Consider the following 16,164-nt stretch of genomic DNA (forward strand, 5'->3'; position numbering starts at 1 on the left):
GATATCGGGTAGGTGTGCGCGTTCATTTGTAGACGATTTTATTTTTATCGGGTGATCGTTCCAAATCAAACATGTTTGATTTTGAACCGATGAGCCGATGAGCCGATGAGCCGATGAGCCGATGAGCCGATTTTACAAACGATGAAGCGATGAAGCGATGAAGCGATGTAGGTGTGCGGCGGCCTTAAGCGCGTGTGCTTACTCCCGCGACCACAACCAGACTCCTCGACTCCTACATCTCTGTCTTCCCCCAAACCCCCGCCATGTCTACACTCGATCTGCACCCCTATTTCACAATGACTCGAGAATCTGCCTAACCTAAAACACGCTTGTCCAATTCCCTATAACATCAATGCGGCTACACAAAATCCGCGACGCTGTGTCTAGATAGACTATTACTAAAACAACCCTCAGTCTAACTCCACTGACTACTCTATGTAAACATCTGTAAAACATATGTTACATTATCTCCCCGTTCCCCAAGACGATGACTACCCTGTCATCGATTCAGCATCCCCGCTGATCTACACTTCAACCTAAACCTAAACAATTTCAAAAAAAAAAAACTACACTAATACTTTCCTAACTCAACCCCAACGAGAGAAACGTATTCATGTCCAATGAAACAACCCACAATCAATACACAAACAAAACAACAATCAAAATACAATCAAAAAATACATAAATATACAATATAAAATATACAAAACAAGTAACGATAAAGTTTGATCACCATACAAGTCAGAAATTCAACACATTTGGCAGTGAACATTTTGATATCGCTGCAATTACTCTCACTCTTGCGTCTTTTTATGCTGTAACGTACGTGGCGTATGCGTATACCGACACGCATTACCAAAACCACGTTTAGCCATGTGCTCCATTACATCCTCATTTAAACCTCTTAATCCCATTATTACACACAGCACCGATGTGGACCTGACAACCTTTGTCACTTTATATACAACAACAAAAAAAAAAACGCAAAACTGATTTCATATTTTCGATTAAATGTTTCAGGCCTATCAAACTCTAATTGGAAAATGTGTTTAGCAGTCTGACAATATAGTGTATAGTGTAAACGTACCGTTACGACAAATTTAAGGAAAACGATCACACATTTCTACACAAAGTTTCACATAAAAGATTTTCCCACACAAATACAAACGGTCACAAGCATATACCATAAAAAAATACCGCGTACATAAAACAAAGAAAAACAGATAAAAATACACATTCCTGATGATGTCACACTTTCACGTCCAGTTTCGACGGCACGAGATTAAAGCTTTCCACTAATCAAATTCTAGAATTCCCTGGATTTCTTTTTAGCCATTACAGTTCGCAATTTATCTTTCACGTCCTCTATCTCTGCTCTGTCCTTGCCTTCTCTGTTGTGCTATCTTCTCTCTCTCTCACACAAGTCGAGACTCAGACTTGCCCTCGCAGTATCACGGATACAACACCGCCCTTCCTTCCTTTCCGCTGACTTACTCACATAGTTCTTACACCGTGTGTATCCACCGTTCTCTCTCCCGCGTCTCGCTCTTTCCGTCCCTCTCTCTCTCTCGCTCTCCGTCATTCTTCGTCTCTCTCGATCGCTCTCCGTCGTTCTTCGTTTCTCCTACTCTTGCTGCTGTTCCCGTCTTTTCTTGCCAGCAGTGTACCCAGCGACTCCTCCTGTGTCTTCTTCCTTCTCCATCTTCCTTGCGTAGTATGGCCCGTAGATCGACATAACGGAGTACCTTACGTTGCGTCCACAAAAAAATACCAAGGTTTTTGACTGTCACTGGCTCCAAAATGTAACGTTGAATTAAAAGATTGATGTAGAAATGATGAAGAAGAAATCCAAACTTGCACAAAGAGACAAGGAAACGCGCACACGCGCGTAAGAAACACGCTTATCCAATTCCCTGTAACATCAATGCGGCCACACAAAATGCGCGACGCTGTGTCTAGATAAACTATTACTAAAACAGCCCCTAGTCTAACTCCACTGACTACTCTATGTAAACATCTGTAAAACACATATTACATTTACAATGGGATTTGTTTCTCGATAACGCCATCAGAAATGCAGAAACGGTGACATTGATTGGATTATACATGCTTGCAGGAACTGATCACTACCTTGTACATAGGATTTCTTGGTCTCATCTTTTCATCATATTTTGTCTACCTGGCCGAGAAAGACGCAGTACCAAGCAAGGATGGCAAAGCTGACTTTGACAACTATGCAGATGCCCTCTGGTGGGGAGTAGTAAGTATTTCTTAAGTAAATCGATAAAATTTAAGTGCAATAAATTACGTGCAAGCTTGACATAATATTCTAATTACTTGATTATCAACATACGCGAGGCCGGTACTTCATACAAATTTTTTATTACCAATTAACTTTAGAGTATTACCAAAATAGTGCTATATAGCGTTTCGCTGAATTTAACATCGCCATAAAACATGCATTGTCTGCCGCTATAACCGATGCCTCGACAGAGATTGAGTTTACACGAGGTAGTTAGACTTCTAAGTGTACCTTTACAAAATTGTACGATACATGTAGGACTAGTATTGCACTATGGTGCGCGCATATTATATAACTTTCGTTTCGTAATGCTCACGTGGTCGCATCACCTTGTGCATAACACGTGACTGCAATGCATCCCTGCGGCTCGGGCCGTTGCCGGTATTTCGATTGCACGAACCGACGAAATAATGCCAACCCGTTTCATTTACAGATTACCGTAACTACAATAGGGTACGGTGACACCGTCCCTCAGACGTGGGTAGGGCGCATCGTTGCCTCGTGTTTCTCCGTTTTTGCTATATCATTCTTCGCATTGCCCGCGGTGAGTATTATCAGCAGTAAATAATCGCAAATTTGTGTATTTCACTCCTGGTGTTAGACAACTGCGCATAGTAATATAACATAACACTGGTGAGTATTATCAAGAGTAAATAATTACAAATTTGTGTATTTCACTCCTGGTATTATAGACAACTGCGCATAGACGCGGCGCACTTGCGATCTAAAATCTTCTTGCGTATAATCTTCTACCGCTAAATATCGTCTGTGCGAGTATAATCCCTACACACAGCTTAAGCCTACATGTATTTTAGTAGAACGTTTATTGCTTCTTACCATTATCGTCACGTATTTTATTTTATTTTTGTTTATTTTTTTTATTGTCACGTCTGCGATTGTATTTTAACAGGGCATTCTGGGCTCAGGCTTTGCACTGAAGGTCCAACAGAAACAACGGCAGAAACACTTTAATAGGCAAATTCCCGCTGCTGCTTCTTTGATACAGGTGCGTATCGAAACGAGTCGGTGTCTCAGGTGTGGAAATAGTGGCGGTGAGAGCGTGCTCGCGTGCGTTCGCGTTAGCGTGCGTGTGCCACACGAGACACACGCGTGCATAATTAATAGGTTTGTGTCTCAGACACGTATTAATATCCCGCGAGGTTTCACTCATTACAGCTGTGTACGTTTCTGTTTAAATGATCAATGGAATGTTCTACACGCCGCATCATGTACGTGCCTCGTGCACATTTCGCCACGGTGAGATAATCATGTTCTTATAATTATGTAATAGACATGTTCGCGCACGGTCACGCGTTCGCTGTCGCAGTTTTTAATGGTTCTATCTAACTCTCTGCTGTAGTGCTTGTGGAGATGCCATGCTTCAGAAAAACGATTCAAATCCGAAGCCACGTGGAAAATCTACCTGCCGGATCCGGCAAACAATAGAGGCGAGTAACCCTAAACTGCGTAGCAACAATTCCTAATGGCGATCACGTGTTAAAACGAAATGCTCACACCGCGCCCGAATCCCAGCCTGTTCTGCTAGCATCTATGACAAATACGACATACGCATATATGCTCTCCTATGGCACTATTTGTCACAGGAAGATTCTTCCTATCACAAATATTGTTGTATGTGTTGTGCGCATCATTAGGAGTGCTATTATGAACGCAAGCAGTGAATTTCAGCTGTAAAGCGGAACGGTTGTAAAGTTGACTCGCCAATATTTGTCATAGGAGAGCATATATGCGTATGTCGCATTTGTCATAGATGCAAGCAAAACATGTTGATATATTAGGGTTAGGGTTATGGTTAGGGTTAGGATAGGGTTATGACATGATAAAATCATAAAATCCATTCGCCGGTGTGCCGTTTTATGCGCTGCAGGCTACGGTACAAACTCGGCGTACAACAAAATAGCGAAGCGTGCCAGCATGCTGAAACGCAGGATGTCGAAAGCGAAACTGGATCTGCCCACACATCTCACGCAGGCTTTCCACGACGGTCTCACACATCGGAATAGCTCCGACGAGACCGTGATTGACCATTCTGTCGAAGACACGAAACCTAGCTCAGGTGAGGCCTTAAAGTGATTACGTCACCGTAAATAGTAAAAATTAAAAAAATATTTTCACTTTTTCACAAAATACAAGTAATTCTGTTATGGTTCAATTGGTGCATTATTCTTCCTATTTTACTATATTGTTTGATGTGAACATACACTCGTGACTCATACATAGCCCATAGCAAGCAATTAATGGCAGGAACATAATATCAAGAGTACATAATAGGAGATAATCATCTACTATTATAATAATCTCCTATTATATTATAATAATCGCCTATTATGTACTCTTGATAATATAAAATCGTCCAGGTTTTTTTGATTTTTAACTAGTTGAGAAACAATCTTATCAGGTAAGAATTTGACGATACGTTTAGTCCCATTAGTTTTTACTTTTAATGTAAAAAAAATGGGAACAAAAATTTTAAAAATTTTACCATAGAAAATTCGTGACGTAGTCAATTTAATTAAACCGGCCGGTAATTAACACGCTTTAGTGGTGCGGAGACAGAGAACTAAGAAAACTAACAGGAACTAACGGAAATGGAGAACTAATTTGTTCTGGTCGAAATTTTAGACCGTACGTAAGGTGAGGGCAGCCGGTAATATGCCTCAGTATGGTGTACGGAGACAAGAGTACTAATTTGGTTCTAGTCGAACTTTCAGATCGTAAGCGACAGAGCGGCACCGCATTGCTCCCTCCTTGCTCACATATGCGGCCTTGGCTTCACACTGGCAGATCTAGTGGGGGCATCGTGGTCGTGCTCCCCCACCCCCGCTCATGAAACAATACCAGAATACGCGCGATCAAATACGAGAGGCGGTCATTTACGAGCATTTAAAACCTCCATTTTACTTATTGCTTTTAACATTGCGTGCTCACTAGAGGAAAACTGCCGCCTGAAGCACTGAAATGCGTTACGGTATAACCACCCCCAACCCAGCCCGACGGCTATACATGCAGCTTTTAGGCATATCCTAATCGCTGGTGGTTTTGCCCCCATTCTCCTTACCCCCACCCAACCCCGCTGACCCATTCATGAATCGGCCAATCAAAGTTGTTACGGTAACCACGCGACATGCAGATATTAGCAGTTGCGTCACCGCGCGTTATGGAAGGCAGGGGAGAGTGAGCAGAGACCGATACAAACCAACGACCGGTGTTGCATCATCGTATGGATAATTACAATACTCGTGCTTCGCGGCTTGTGCGTGCGTGCGTGCGTGTGCGTGTGTGTGTGTGTGTGTGTGTGTGTGTGTGTTTACGTACATTTCACAGACGAACGGAAATAAATCGGAAAAAAACAACATTGAAATTCATAAAAACCGAATGAACTCGGCCGAGTATAGCAGCAATTGTTGCGTTGTTTATGTGTTTGTTTGTTTGTTTGTTTTTCATTATGGCACGGGGTGACATTTTTTCTCGGGTGTTGCTTACCGTTGCAGCCATCGTTGATCGACTGCACAAGCGTTTCAGCCTGCCGTTTATACCCAATCCTTCCTCCGGCACAGACTCGCCTACGCGGATGCAGCACGCAGACTCGTTCAGCGACGATATGGACGATCTCGACCAGACGCCGCGTGTGCAATTGTACGTCTTCCTCTCTGTGTGTGCGTGAAAGGGGCCGCGCGAGATCGAAAGAGGCTTCCGCTGGCTCCTGACCTACACGCGCCCTTCATATAATGCGGCAATCAGTGCACGTACGCATACTCGATATCAGCAGTGCTTCTACCTCGCCGAGATACCCTACAGTAGTGTATAGTGTGCGACCCCCCATGGGAGCTCATCCCTAGCAAGGAGCTAAATATAACTTATAACACTCCTTATACACTTGTTATATTGAGCTCCTTGATCCCTAGTAATGGGTATATGAAAGCGAATATCTATAGCTAGAGGGGACGAGGCAAGCAGGAATAGGTAGTAGAAGTATATAGTGCGGCGAAAAACTGAGGCATCGTTACTGTATCTTACCGTATTCACGATTTTTTACAGTCTAACGGACACGCACAAGGCTGCAATTCGCGTCCTCAGGAAGATCAAGTATTTTGCTGCGAGAAAGAAATTTCAGGTTAGTATAATCGCCGCTAGCGAGAGGTCGATATGCGGGTTGTTTCAATTCTCCGTGCGAGCGAAAATACTTCCATACTGCGCAATTTACCGACCATTCAAGCTGTAACGTTTTTTTTTCGGACTCTAAACATGGCCTGTCATGCTCAAGGTCCTTTCGTAAAGGGTAATTCTAAGGAAATTTTGCATTATGTATGGTATTATTTCGCATTGTTCGCTTGATTGTTTAAAGCAGCTCGCAGCTCGCAAATACCGTATTTCTGGAGCCGCGAATCAGCGTGTGAACGCTCGGCCGCGTATTTGTCTCAGATTCGGTATTTCGCAAATACCGTATTTCTGGAGCCACAAATCAGCGTGTGAACGCTCGGCCGCGTATTTGTCTCAGATTCGGTATTTCGCAAATACCGAATTTCATAAATACGAGGTCTCGTGTGAACGAGGCTTATATGAGACAGTAGACGATTTATTGGCCTTTTTAATTTCCCACTACATAAATGATAAATCCCTGCTGTGCCTGCTATATTCCCACCTGCGCATTTTGCGTCCGACAGTAAGTAATTTTAGAACATCCCCGACTCTCGGGAGATGTTGTATTTGAAAAGATCTGACGTGCTAAACGCATAACATGAGTATCGGGAAACGTCAACAACATCGCTCACGTCGTCGAGGTGTTACGTGATCTGACGCTTTCCTGTCTTTGAAATGTTACCAAGTTAATGCACTGGTTCATTAGAAAAGGTAATGGGTAAACGTAATTAGTGATGACACCGATTTCCACGTCTCCAGAGGAGATATCGTTATACAAAAAGTAGCGTTCGCTAAAATCTTTCGGTGACACACTATAGTCGGCTTTTACGGGCGATGTCATGTCAACTGTCACCTGTAGGTGGACAGGTATCGAGTTTAATACCGGACAATTATCCACGGTATCTTGTTCCACGCGTATTATACGAAATACTGCCCGTTTCTTATGTGTATGTATAACGAACGTGTTTTCGTTGCTGAGCAGCAAGCTCGCAAGCCATACGACGTGCGAGATGTGATAGAACAGTACTCTCAGGGTCACCTCAACATGATGGTCCGCATCAAGGAGCTTCAAAGACGGTACACGCGACGCAGCCAGCTAATTTATAGCCACAGACAGCAATTAGTAAATAAGACGAGAGAAAAAGCGCGTTTATATTTAGTATTGCGTATTACGCGGGCTCTATACGCGAGCATACGATGACAACGACTCTCTTTCTACTTCAGAGAAAATTGTACGAGCCGAAAATATTTCACAATGGAAGCTCAGTGAACGCATATATGTGTGCATGCTATATTATTTGCAGCCTGGATCAGACACTTGGTAAACCTGGATCCTATATTGCACCCGGAGAAAGAGGAAAGCAGATAATGACAATCGGTGCAAGGTTACTCAGAGTTGAAAACCAGGTAAAGATACGAGTTAATATTGATCACCAGGTTAACAATGCCGCTGTGGGGCTGGTGCCGCGATTACTATAGCAACCACATTGCAGTCACATGAAGCCACACTGACTTCAACTGTGCCGCTGCTACTGCACTGCAACGGCCAGTGCATAACTGTCACTACCCCTTCTCCAACTACATCCAATTACCTCCGTAGCTCCAAGAATCTCTTCAACTGTCACTGCCATTACCATTATCCTCAGCACTATCACTACACCTACCGCAGCTACCACTAATAAAATTGTCCATCACGTGTCAACTCTTCGCAGCGTCTGCTATTTGCGATTTCCAGGTTATCAGTATGGACAAGAAGCTAGACAGGATCATAGCAATGCTTTCTCACCTGGTGGAGAACACAGAGCGACCGGTAATGATAGAGGGCCTATCCGCTCCGTACTCATCAACAGTGGATGACGCGTCGACGTCGCCCGCGGCACTGCGGAGGCACATATCCTACAAGTGATTTGTGATGACAATCGTTGCGATGGCAACAGCTCAATTTCCTCGTGGCTACTGATAGAGTAGACATTGCTTATTCTCCTTGGGTGTCAAGCTTCGCGCGCACCGTACACAACCAACTATTGGATCGATAGAAGAGCATATTGAGAACCCATCGAAAATTCGCAGGAAAACTTCGAATGTAGATAGATGAGAGACAGGTGGACTGCATCGATATTACGAGAAGCCTTTGTAGTGGATAAATGAAGATGTAAGATTACTACGTGGCCACTTCAATAAGATTGAAGAGAAGCCAGAAGTTGATCACTTGATATATATATATATATATATATATATATATATATATATGGGCGAGAGAGACTATAATGGGCTAGAGGTCGCAGAGCAAGATCAAAATGGCAAATATCCTGCGGTGGCATCCATTGACTGTTATGGAAGAAATAGGTCAACGCGACTACACTGCAAGCGCATAGAACGCTTGGAAAATAAAAATGATCATGTTTACTGAAAGGACAGAAGGGAGCAATAATGGAATATAGTTGTTCGTCTTGTACTTTATATTGCGCGAGATTTATAACATCACAGTGCGCACATTATACTGATACCATGCGAGTTTTCGACAAGAATTGAGGAAAACTATACTGAGAGAACAGCTGTATATAGTAACAGCAGTACAGACAGGCAGTGCGCGCGTAGGCCTCGGCTACGTCTAAGCCTCTTCCTGCGTTTTCTATTACTATTCTATTCCATTTCTACCTATCCACTCAATTGTAATGTTTCAATGTCGCGAGTTGTATTGTAACCTAATGTTAGTTGGCTCGATTTTGTTAATGAGTTGACCTTCCTGTTGCCACAATGTGATGCACATAGAGACATTAGTTCTGTATATTCACCTCCTTCCACAATAGTTTATATCGTACGTCTTGGATATAAATAAATGGGCAAAACTTGGGGTAGTTCAAATCCACGCGAGTGCGATTTGATTTTGCATAAACATAAACACAATGAGTCACTAGTTAGTAGCAGTTACTTGGCATCCACATAAACAATGCATGCACGTGTCGTAGCCACGTATAAACATTGTAAATGAGAAAGATGACTTGCCTGTTTCATTTATTGGCAACTTCTAATTCTTATTTATGGACTATTTTTGTGAACATGTACATATTCTACTATTAAAATTTCCGAATTTTATAGTCATAAATATCAGTGTACTTTTATTATAACTAATAGATTTAAAAAAGTTTTTTCTTGCTTGAAGTTCATGCCGTGTAGACATAACGAAAGTGCAATTTTGTCATTAATTTCATAACATTTACACTAATACAAAACTAACCCCGTGATTTTAGTAGGATAAGGGCCAATATAAACATTTCTTACACTGCATACGATCATGAGTGTATGTATACTATTAGACATGCGATAATATACATTCGGTGCATTAATAAGGGATAATACAGTTTCATTAGTAGGAGTTGTGACCGCTAATGTTCTCCTAGCAATCGAAAAAGTCACGATAAGTAACACACTCACCACGATTTCGGGCGCGCCCGACGGATGATGAGGCAACCTGATAATTTTTTTTTCTTTTTACAGGTTCAGGATTTTATGTTACATAATGCTGTGCAGAGTAACTACTGCCTATATATTACCAAAATTACATAATATAAGTATTCCTAATATCACTACACAAATGAGAACCCAATATTGATAAATATTACTTATTTTATCGTACAGAATAGCCTGGCAATATATCACATGTTAAAAAAAGAGTATCGTGGATCACGCACGTTCGAGAACTGCTTGAGCACATTTATCTCTGACCTAATCATCAAAGTTCCCAAATCGGAGTGAGCCTTCCTACAGACTAATTTACAGGTAGTTGAATTCACACAGTGCCGAAATCAAAATCACAAAACGATTATTCTCTAATGTTCTGTATTATGTTTTTTATTCGTATTTCTCACAATATTTAACAATGCCTTATAATAGATGATGGGATTTACAACGTCTTGTTCATATTGCCATTTTGTAACATTGTATGATAGGTCTAGAAAAGATGCTTTCTTCCAATAACTAATGCAAATAACTTCAAATGAATCATAGTCAAATCCATGTACTCAATAAAGTGACCTACAAATGAATATGCCAGCCTTAAAATATTACAAATTTAAAAAACAAGATGACCTTACCCTATCAATGAAAATACACGTTGACATGAGGCGTGTTCAACAGAGCGAACGCTCGATGCGAACGCTCGCTGCACGAACGCAGCGCCTCTTGAACGACACACGAGCGCTCGCTGTGCGCTGGCTTTATCCAAAATGGCGGCCCCCATGGAGGGTTACTCAGCAGATTTTAATCGCGAGATTTTAATGTCTTCAAACAAGTACTGTTAAATGAATTAGCAGACGAAATTGATACGAATTGATTTTAGAAGTAAATGAATAAATGAAAAATGAAATGAAGTTGAAATAGATTGCAAATTGAAGTCAGAAATGATAGATTCGCATTTGCCAGATTGCCCGTCGCCATCTTGAAAACAACTCGCGCGATGCGCGAACAGCCTCTGCAGCTTGCACGCACGCGCTCGCAAGCGTGAGCGATCCTGCTCCCGAGACTCTTCGCGCAGCGCGGGAGTTATTTTCAAGATGGCGAGGGGCAATCTGGCGAATGCGAATCTAACATTTCTGACTTCAATTTCAATCTATTTCAACTTCATTTAATTTTTCATTCATTCATTCACTTCTTAATTCAATTCGTATCAATTTCGTCTGCTAATTCGTTTAACAGTACTTGTTCGAAGACATTAAAATCTCGCGATTAAAATCTGCTGAGTCAGCCGCCATGGGGGCCGCCATCTTGGATAAAGCAAGCGCTCGTGTGTCGTTCAAGAGGCGCTGCGTTTGTGCTGCGAGCGTTCGCTGTGAGCGTTCGCTCTGTTGAACACGCCTCTGTTTTCAGTTTATGATGGCAACCTGTTGGCAATCTTTGTTGATGTCATATGGTCTTGATAAGGAATGCAAAATGCAAAATGCCATTTATAACATTTGTTCTCATAGTTATAAATTTAAAGTATAACACTGACAGTAAACGCAATTCTGAGAAATTCCGATCTTCAGACATGATCATTTTAAGGGGGGAAGACACCTTTAATGTGCGCGGTTATTTTACTAGTACCTCTAGTTGTCATAACGTTGGTGATGAATGACAGTACAGTGCTGCCACCTGGAGGATAGTGATGAATTTTCTTTTATAAATGAACATTAAATCCTCTTACAGCCACCTTTCAAAACCATTACTTTCAGTCATATAAACAATATCAATTCAAATATGGCAGGTACACATGGACATATAAGCAGATTCTAAGCAAAACTCAGGCAAGAGAGTTACTCAATAATATACTTTTCGAGCTATCAAACATACAGCCGGGTCCCATTCACAAATCATTGGCAGGTTATGTCTAAATGTAGCTATGTTTGACAATAAACAGACTGTCAAAACATTTTATTCAGTAAATAGTACCCAAGTTTGCTTTATGAATTGCTGTATGCCCATAAGTAGTGTGTCATATATCTCTTGGTGAATCTGACCTGTGGTAGGAGATCAAGACAAGCTGTTGTGTGCTAATCAATAATTGTTTTTCCTTTGGTATCAGTGAGTTGCTCTCTACTTTCATGGCAATTGGAGAACTGGTCTCTGAAAAAAGAACACACGATGGAATTTTTACGCCAATATCTTTAAATACCTAGCTATTACTAAGATTCCTAAAAATCACAAACACAATTGGTTCGACTGCTATGGAGTGTGTAATCCCCAGCAATTAATTGTGGAAAAGTATATACACACACCATTAAATTCATTAACATTAATTCGCCAAATTTCATTTTATTACTATTTCCAGTAGCTAGAATGTTCCTAAAGAACACCGAAACTGTGCTGCCATCTGGAGGCTAGTAATGAATCTTTTATAAAATAACTCTAAATCCTATTACACCAACGTATTATTTTAGTCACAAAATCAAAATCATCAATTAAAATATGGCAGATAACACATGAAAATATTAACACACACACACAATTTCTATAGCCAATCTTAGCATTAATAGCACACCTATCAATTAATTACCTACCATTAATTAAGCAATACCTACCATTAATTAATAGCATACCTATCAACTCCATTTCATACAGAATTAACAGCAGCCTTTATGTATTTGCTTTAAAAAAATAAGTTGACGAAAAAATATGACTCAAATAGTATAGTAAATGGTACCCAAAGCTGGAATTTAGAATTTCTGCATATATATACCCCCTGTAGTCCACGAGTCATATTTGAAAGCATGATTTTGTTTTTGTGATCAATAGTAATACTTGCAAAACGCATCATTTTTAATCTGTTAGCCGATCAGACCTGGGATAGGAGGCTATGGGGAGCTAACCAGCAATAGTTCTAGTTCTTACTTTAGTATAGGTGACTTGCTCCCTAACTCCATGACAATGGGAGTACTGCTCTCTGAAAAATAACAATACAAGGTGTACTACTTACAATTCGACTTTTCATTGTAAATGCTTTAATTTCAATCTCCTAGTTTCACCTAGGATACTCATTGATAAGATTTTAAAACACCACAAACATGACCATCCAATGATTGTGTGCATCCCATATCTGATCCAGTTTTTACCAGTACATTAGTGATCGTATGCGCTTACCATCGTGTGAAGGTAATGTATGGGCGAGTACTTTTGTGTCCCAACCACAGGTAGTAAGCATATTAGTGCTATCCGGTTGCCAGCATAATCCTCGTACAAAGTCCATGTGCTCCTTGTTCGCATAACTGTGAATACGATTACATATATACAATAATTATATATTAATGCCTGTTGTTGGGGGCACTATGCTCTCATAGTGTTGCTGAGGGCACTATACCTTCCCAAAGCAACACTATGACAGCATAGTGCCCCCAACAACAGGCATTAATGTTTTTAGTGCATCACATGACTATGCAATCTACTTTTCATGCTTATATACCTTCTTTATACTCCCTAATTTGCCGGTGCATTCGATGTAACAAAACGCTCGACACAAACACAATCGCCATTAATTCGAAACTCTTGCGTGGCGCCCAGACGCAGGAGATTCGTAACGTAAACACAATGCGTTATAATAACAATGCGTCACGCAAGTAATAGTGCCCGCTCAGGCGGGCACTATTGCTTCATAGTGCCTGCATGCGACGTTATCCAATAGAATTTCAACGATTTATCACGTGATGCACTAAAAACTAATAATATATATATATATAAATACTATAACAGGGCTTGTTTTCAGCACAGAACCAACAGCATTTGTGGGAAGGGCATGGAGGCACACCAACTAAGGCAACCAATGCAGTTTATTGCCATAGATATCATCCAATATTCAGGGACACCATGGAACGTGGCACTCACGTTCCATGGTGTCCCTGAATATTGGATGCTATCTAGGGTGATACTCCAAATTAGGAGTGTTCCCAACTTTAATGTCATTAATGGTCATAATAACACATATATATATGGTCATGGTCATATATTAGTTTGTGGTTTAATGTCATTTAGGTTAGGGTTAGGGTTAGGGTTAGGATTATCAATCATTAATCATTAATCATTAATGATATCAAAGTTGGGAACACTTCTAATGGAGCGTTAGCTGATATCTATGGCAATAAACTGCAGTGGTTGCCTTAGTTGGTGTGCCTCCATGCCCTTCCCACAAATCTCATGTGGCTATGTATCGCTCTTCGTCCCAAACACACGCAGTCTTTGTAAAAATTTAAGCGGCCTCAACAATCCTATATTGAAGGAAATCTTTGCATTTGTGCCCCTTCAACTTCTCATAGTGCCCTAAAATTGGTGAATAGACCACCCATAAAAATTCAACTACCTGAACTAACTGACCTTTCAAAAACCTGCTGTGTGTGTGTGTGTGCATGTGTGCGTGCATACATGCGTGCGTGCATGCTAGTGCATGTACGTCGTTCACCGAAAGCTTGTACTCAAAAACCTTTGCCCCAATTACAACCATACTGATACATAGCATTCGTACTGGCTGTGTGTTAGAGATGGATTTAGGCTAAACAAACTTCTTTCCGTCATCCGTCTTTCCGTAAACACAAGGATAACAACTGGCCAATCCATCAGCAGAATCTGGGTTGCCAGGGGACGGTAAAAATTAGATGATAGTTGATACATAATGTATGACAAAGAATGGCATCTCCACCAACATATTAATGATTGAAAAATACAGAAAATTCTTATTCTCTAGCTAATATAATATAAATAAATTTACGAGGCAGTATTAAAATTTGCCCCATCCTTATGGGAATTAATTTATAAATAATTAACACACATGATTAATACATTTAACCCCGATTTGTGTGACAAACAATAGTACAGATACAATGGAACAATCACTTACATTGCTTGTATAGTGGTGCTAATCTTTGTTACAATCACAGAGCAGTCATTGGATACAGATGCCACCAGTGTAGAACTGCAAATGGAAACTTAATGAGCTTTATTTTCAGAGAGTTATAAATATCTGATAGAGACGTGGTCTACTTACAGTAATAATACAATGAAATCTTACACTATATGCAATACATGAATAAATTTGCTAAAACAGATCTTCTAGCAAGGATTACGCTGACTAACTTTATTTACAATACTCTACTAGTTTACACCTAGTTCCACCTAGGCATCACTCCTTCCATAATTAACATGCCAGCTGCCATATTGGCAGTACACCATATAATAAGTGCACCTCTAGTATAGCATCTCTCACACTAGTCTTTCGTCAAAGAATTGTACACGTAAGCAGATCTCACTCGTTGGGGCAGAATGCAAGCTGGTGAATAAATCTGGAATGTGGTTGGGACTGCATCAGCACTGCCCCCTGTCTGCCATCAAGGAGTAACAGTCCGCCGGTCTCCGTTCCTACGCAAATGTTTATGCCACCTGGTTGCCATGCCACACAGGACGGCTTTGGCGACAAGACCTTGAGTACGCTCGCTGGCGTGGCTTGTCGGAGATCCCAGGTGAGAACAGATCCATCCTGCAAGATTAAGAACAAAACCAGAACGTTGCTAAACATATAGCCACTACATTCTCTCTCAGTGATCAGCAAGGTACGCATTTTGACGGAGATATTCGATGCACAACAAATGTGTCAACGTACAATAGCTAGTTGGTCTCTACTACGACATTCCTCATGGTAGCAAAATGGACTCACCTTTGAGCAAGATACAAATGAGTTAGATTCCACTGAGTGACACGCTGCATTCCAAATAATATCTGTGTGACCTGCCCAACAAAATAAAAACATAAAGTATTAATCGCCAGATGGAAGAAGACTGACTGAATTCAGCTTCAAATCTTTCCCGTGCATCGGGAACCGAAATCATACCCCATAGTACAGGTATAGAAGGCACATGACCATTAAAGCAGAGTTGCTTAACCTGATGAGGCTACAAATGAGCAGACAGACTAGACTTTACTGATCCAGTCATACACAACCATTAATACACAAGCAAACTCTGCTCCTGCATGTTTCCATACACGTATCTTACATCTGTAACCTTGTATGTGGGTGTTGGTTTCTCTACACTTATCTTACATTTGTAACCTTGTATGTATGTGGGTGTTGGTTTCCATACACTTATCTTACATCTATAACCTTGTATGTGGATGTTAGTTTCGCAGATAAGGTCTATGTCCCCCTGACCTCTGTTTAACCTGGCTCGTTTAGCTATTTATGACTA

At 40.9% G+C, this 16,164-nt stretch overlaps 2 protein-coding genes across 2 annotated transcripts in view; one reads left to right on the top strand and one right to left on the bottom strand.

The window, feature by feature from the left end:
* The window catches only part of LOC106808595 (potassium voltage-gated channel subfamily KQT member 1-like), a 48,369-nt gene extending 38,800 nt beyond the window's left edge, over positions 1-9,569 (top strand). The window contains exons 5-14 of the mRNA XM_014811370.1: positions 2,117-2,260; positions 2,736-2,846; positions 3,213-3,308; positions 3,663-3,750; positions 4,191-4,379; positions 5,815-5,959; positions 6,362-6,437; positions 7,446-7,540; positions 7,768-7,870; positions 8,199-9,569. Coding sequence (XP_014666856.1) covers positions 2,117-2,260; positions 2,736-2,846; positions 3,213-3,308; positions 3,663-3,750; positions 4,191-4,379; positions 5,815-5,959; positions 6,362-6,437; positions 7,446-7,540; positions 7,768-7,870; positions 8,199-8,369 — 1,218 coding nt within the window. The 3' untranslated portion in view covers positions 8,370-9,569. The remainder of the gene's footprint in view (positions 1-2,116; positions 2,261-2,735; positions 2,847-3,212; positions 3,309-3,662; positions 3,751-4,190; positions 4,380-5,814; positions 5,960-6,361; positions 6,438-7,445; positions 7,541-7,767; positions 7,871-8,198) is intronic.
* A 1,677-nt stretch (positions 9,570-11,246) lies between these two features.
* The window catches only part of LOC106808606 (methylosome protein 50-like), a 19,434-nt gene continuing 14,516 nt past the window's right edge, over positions 11,247-16,164 (bottom strand). The window contains exons 4-9 of the mRNA XM_014811386.1: positions 15,636-15,706; positions 15,232-15,458; positions 14,823-14,897; positions 13,079-13,203; positions 12,830-12,881; positions 11,247-12,064 (exon numbers count right to left, since the gene is read on the bottom strand). Coding sequence (XP_014666872.1) covers positions 11,992-12,064; positions 12,830-12,881; positions 13,079-13,203; positions 14,823-14,897; positions 15,232-15,458; positions 15,636-15,706 — 623 coding nt within the window. The 3' untranslated portion in view covers positions 11,247-11,991. The remainder of the gene's footprint in view (positions 12,065-12,829; positions 12,882-13,078; positions 13,204-14,822; positions 14,898-15,231; positions 15,459-15,635; positions 15,707-16,164) is intronic.

Source organism: Priapulus caudatus, unplaced genomic scaffold, assembly GCF_000485595.1.
Source record: "Priapulus caudatus unplaced genomic scaffold, Priapulus_caudatus-5.0.1 Scaffold289, whole genome shotgun sequence".
NCBI classification, from domain to species: domain Eukaryota; kingdom Metazoa; phylum Priapulida; class Priapulimorpha; order Priapulimorphida; family Priapulidae; genus Priapulus; species Priapulus caudatus.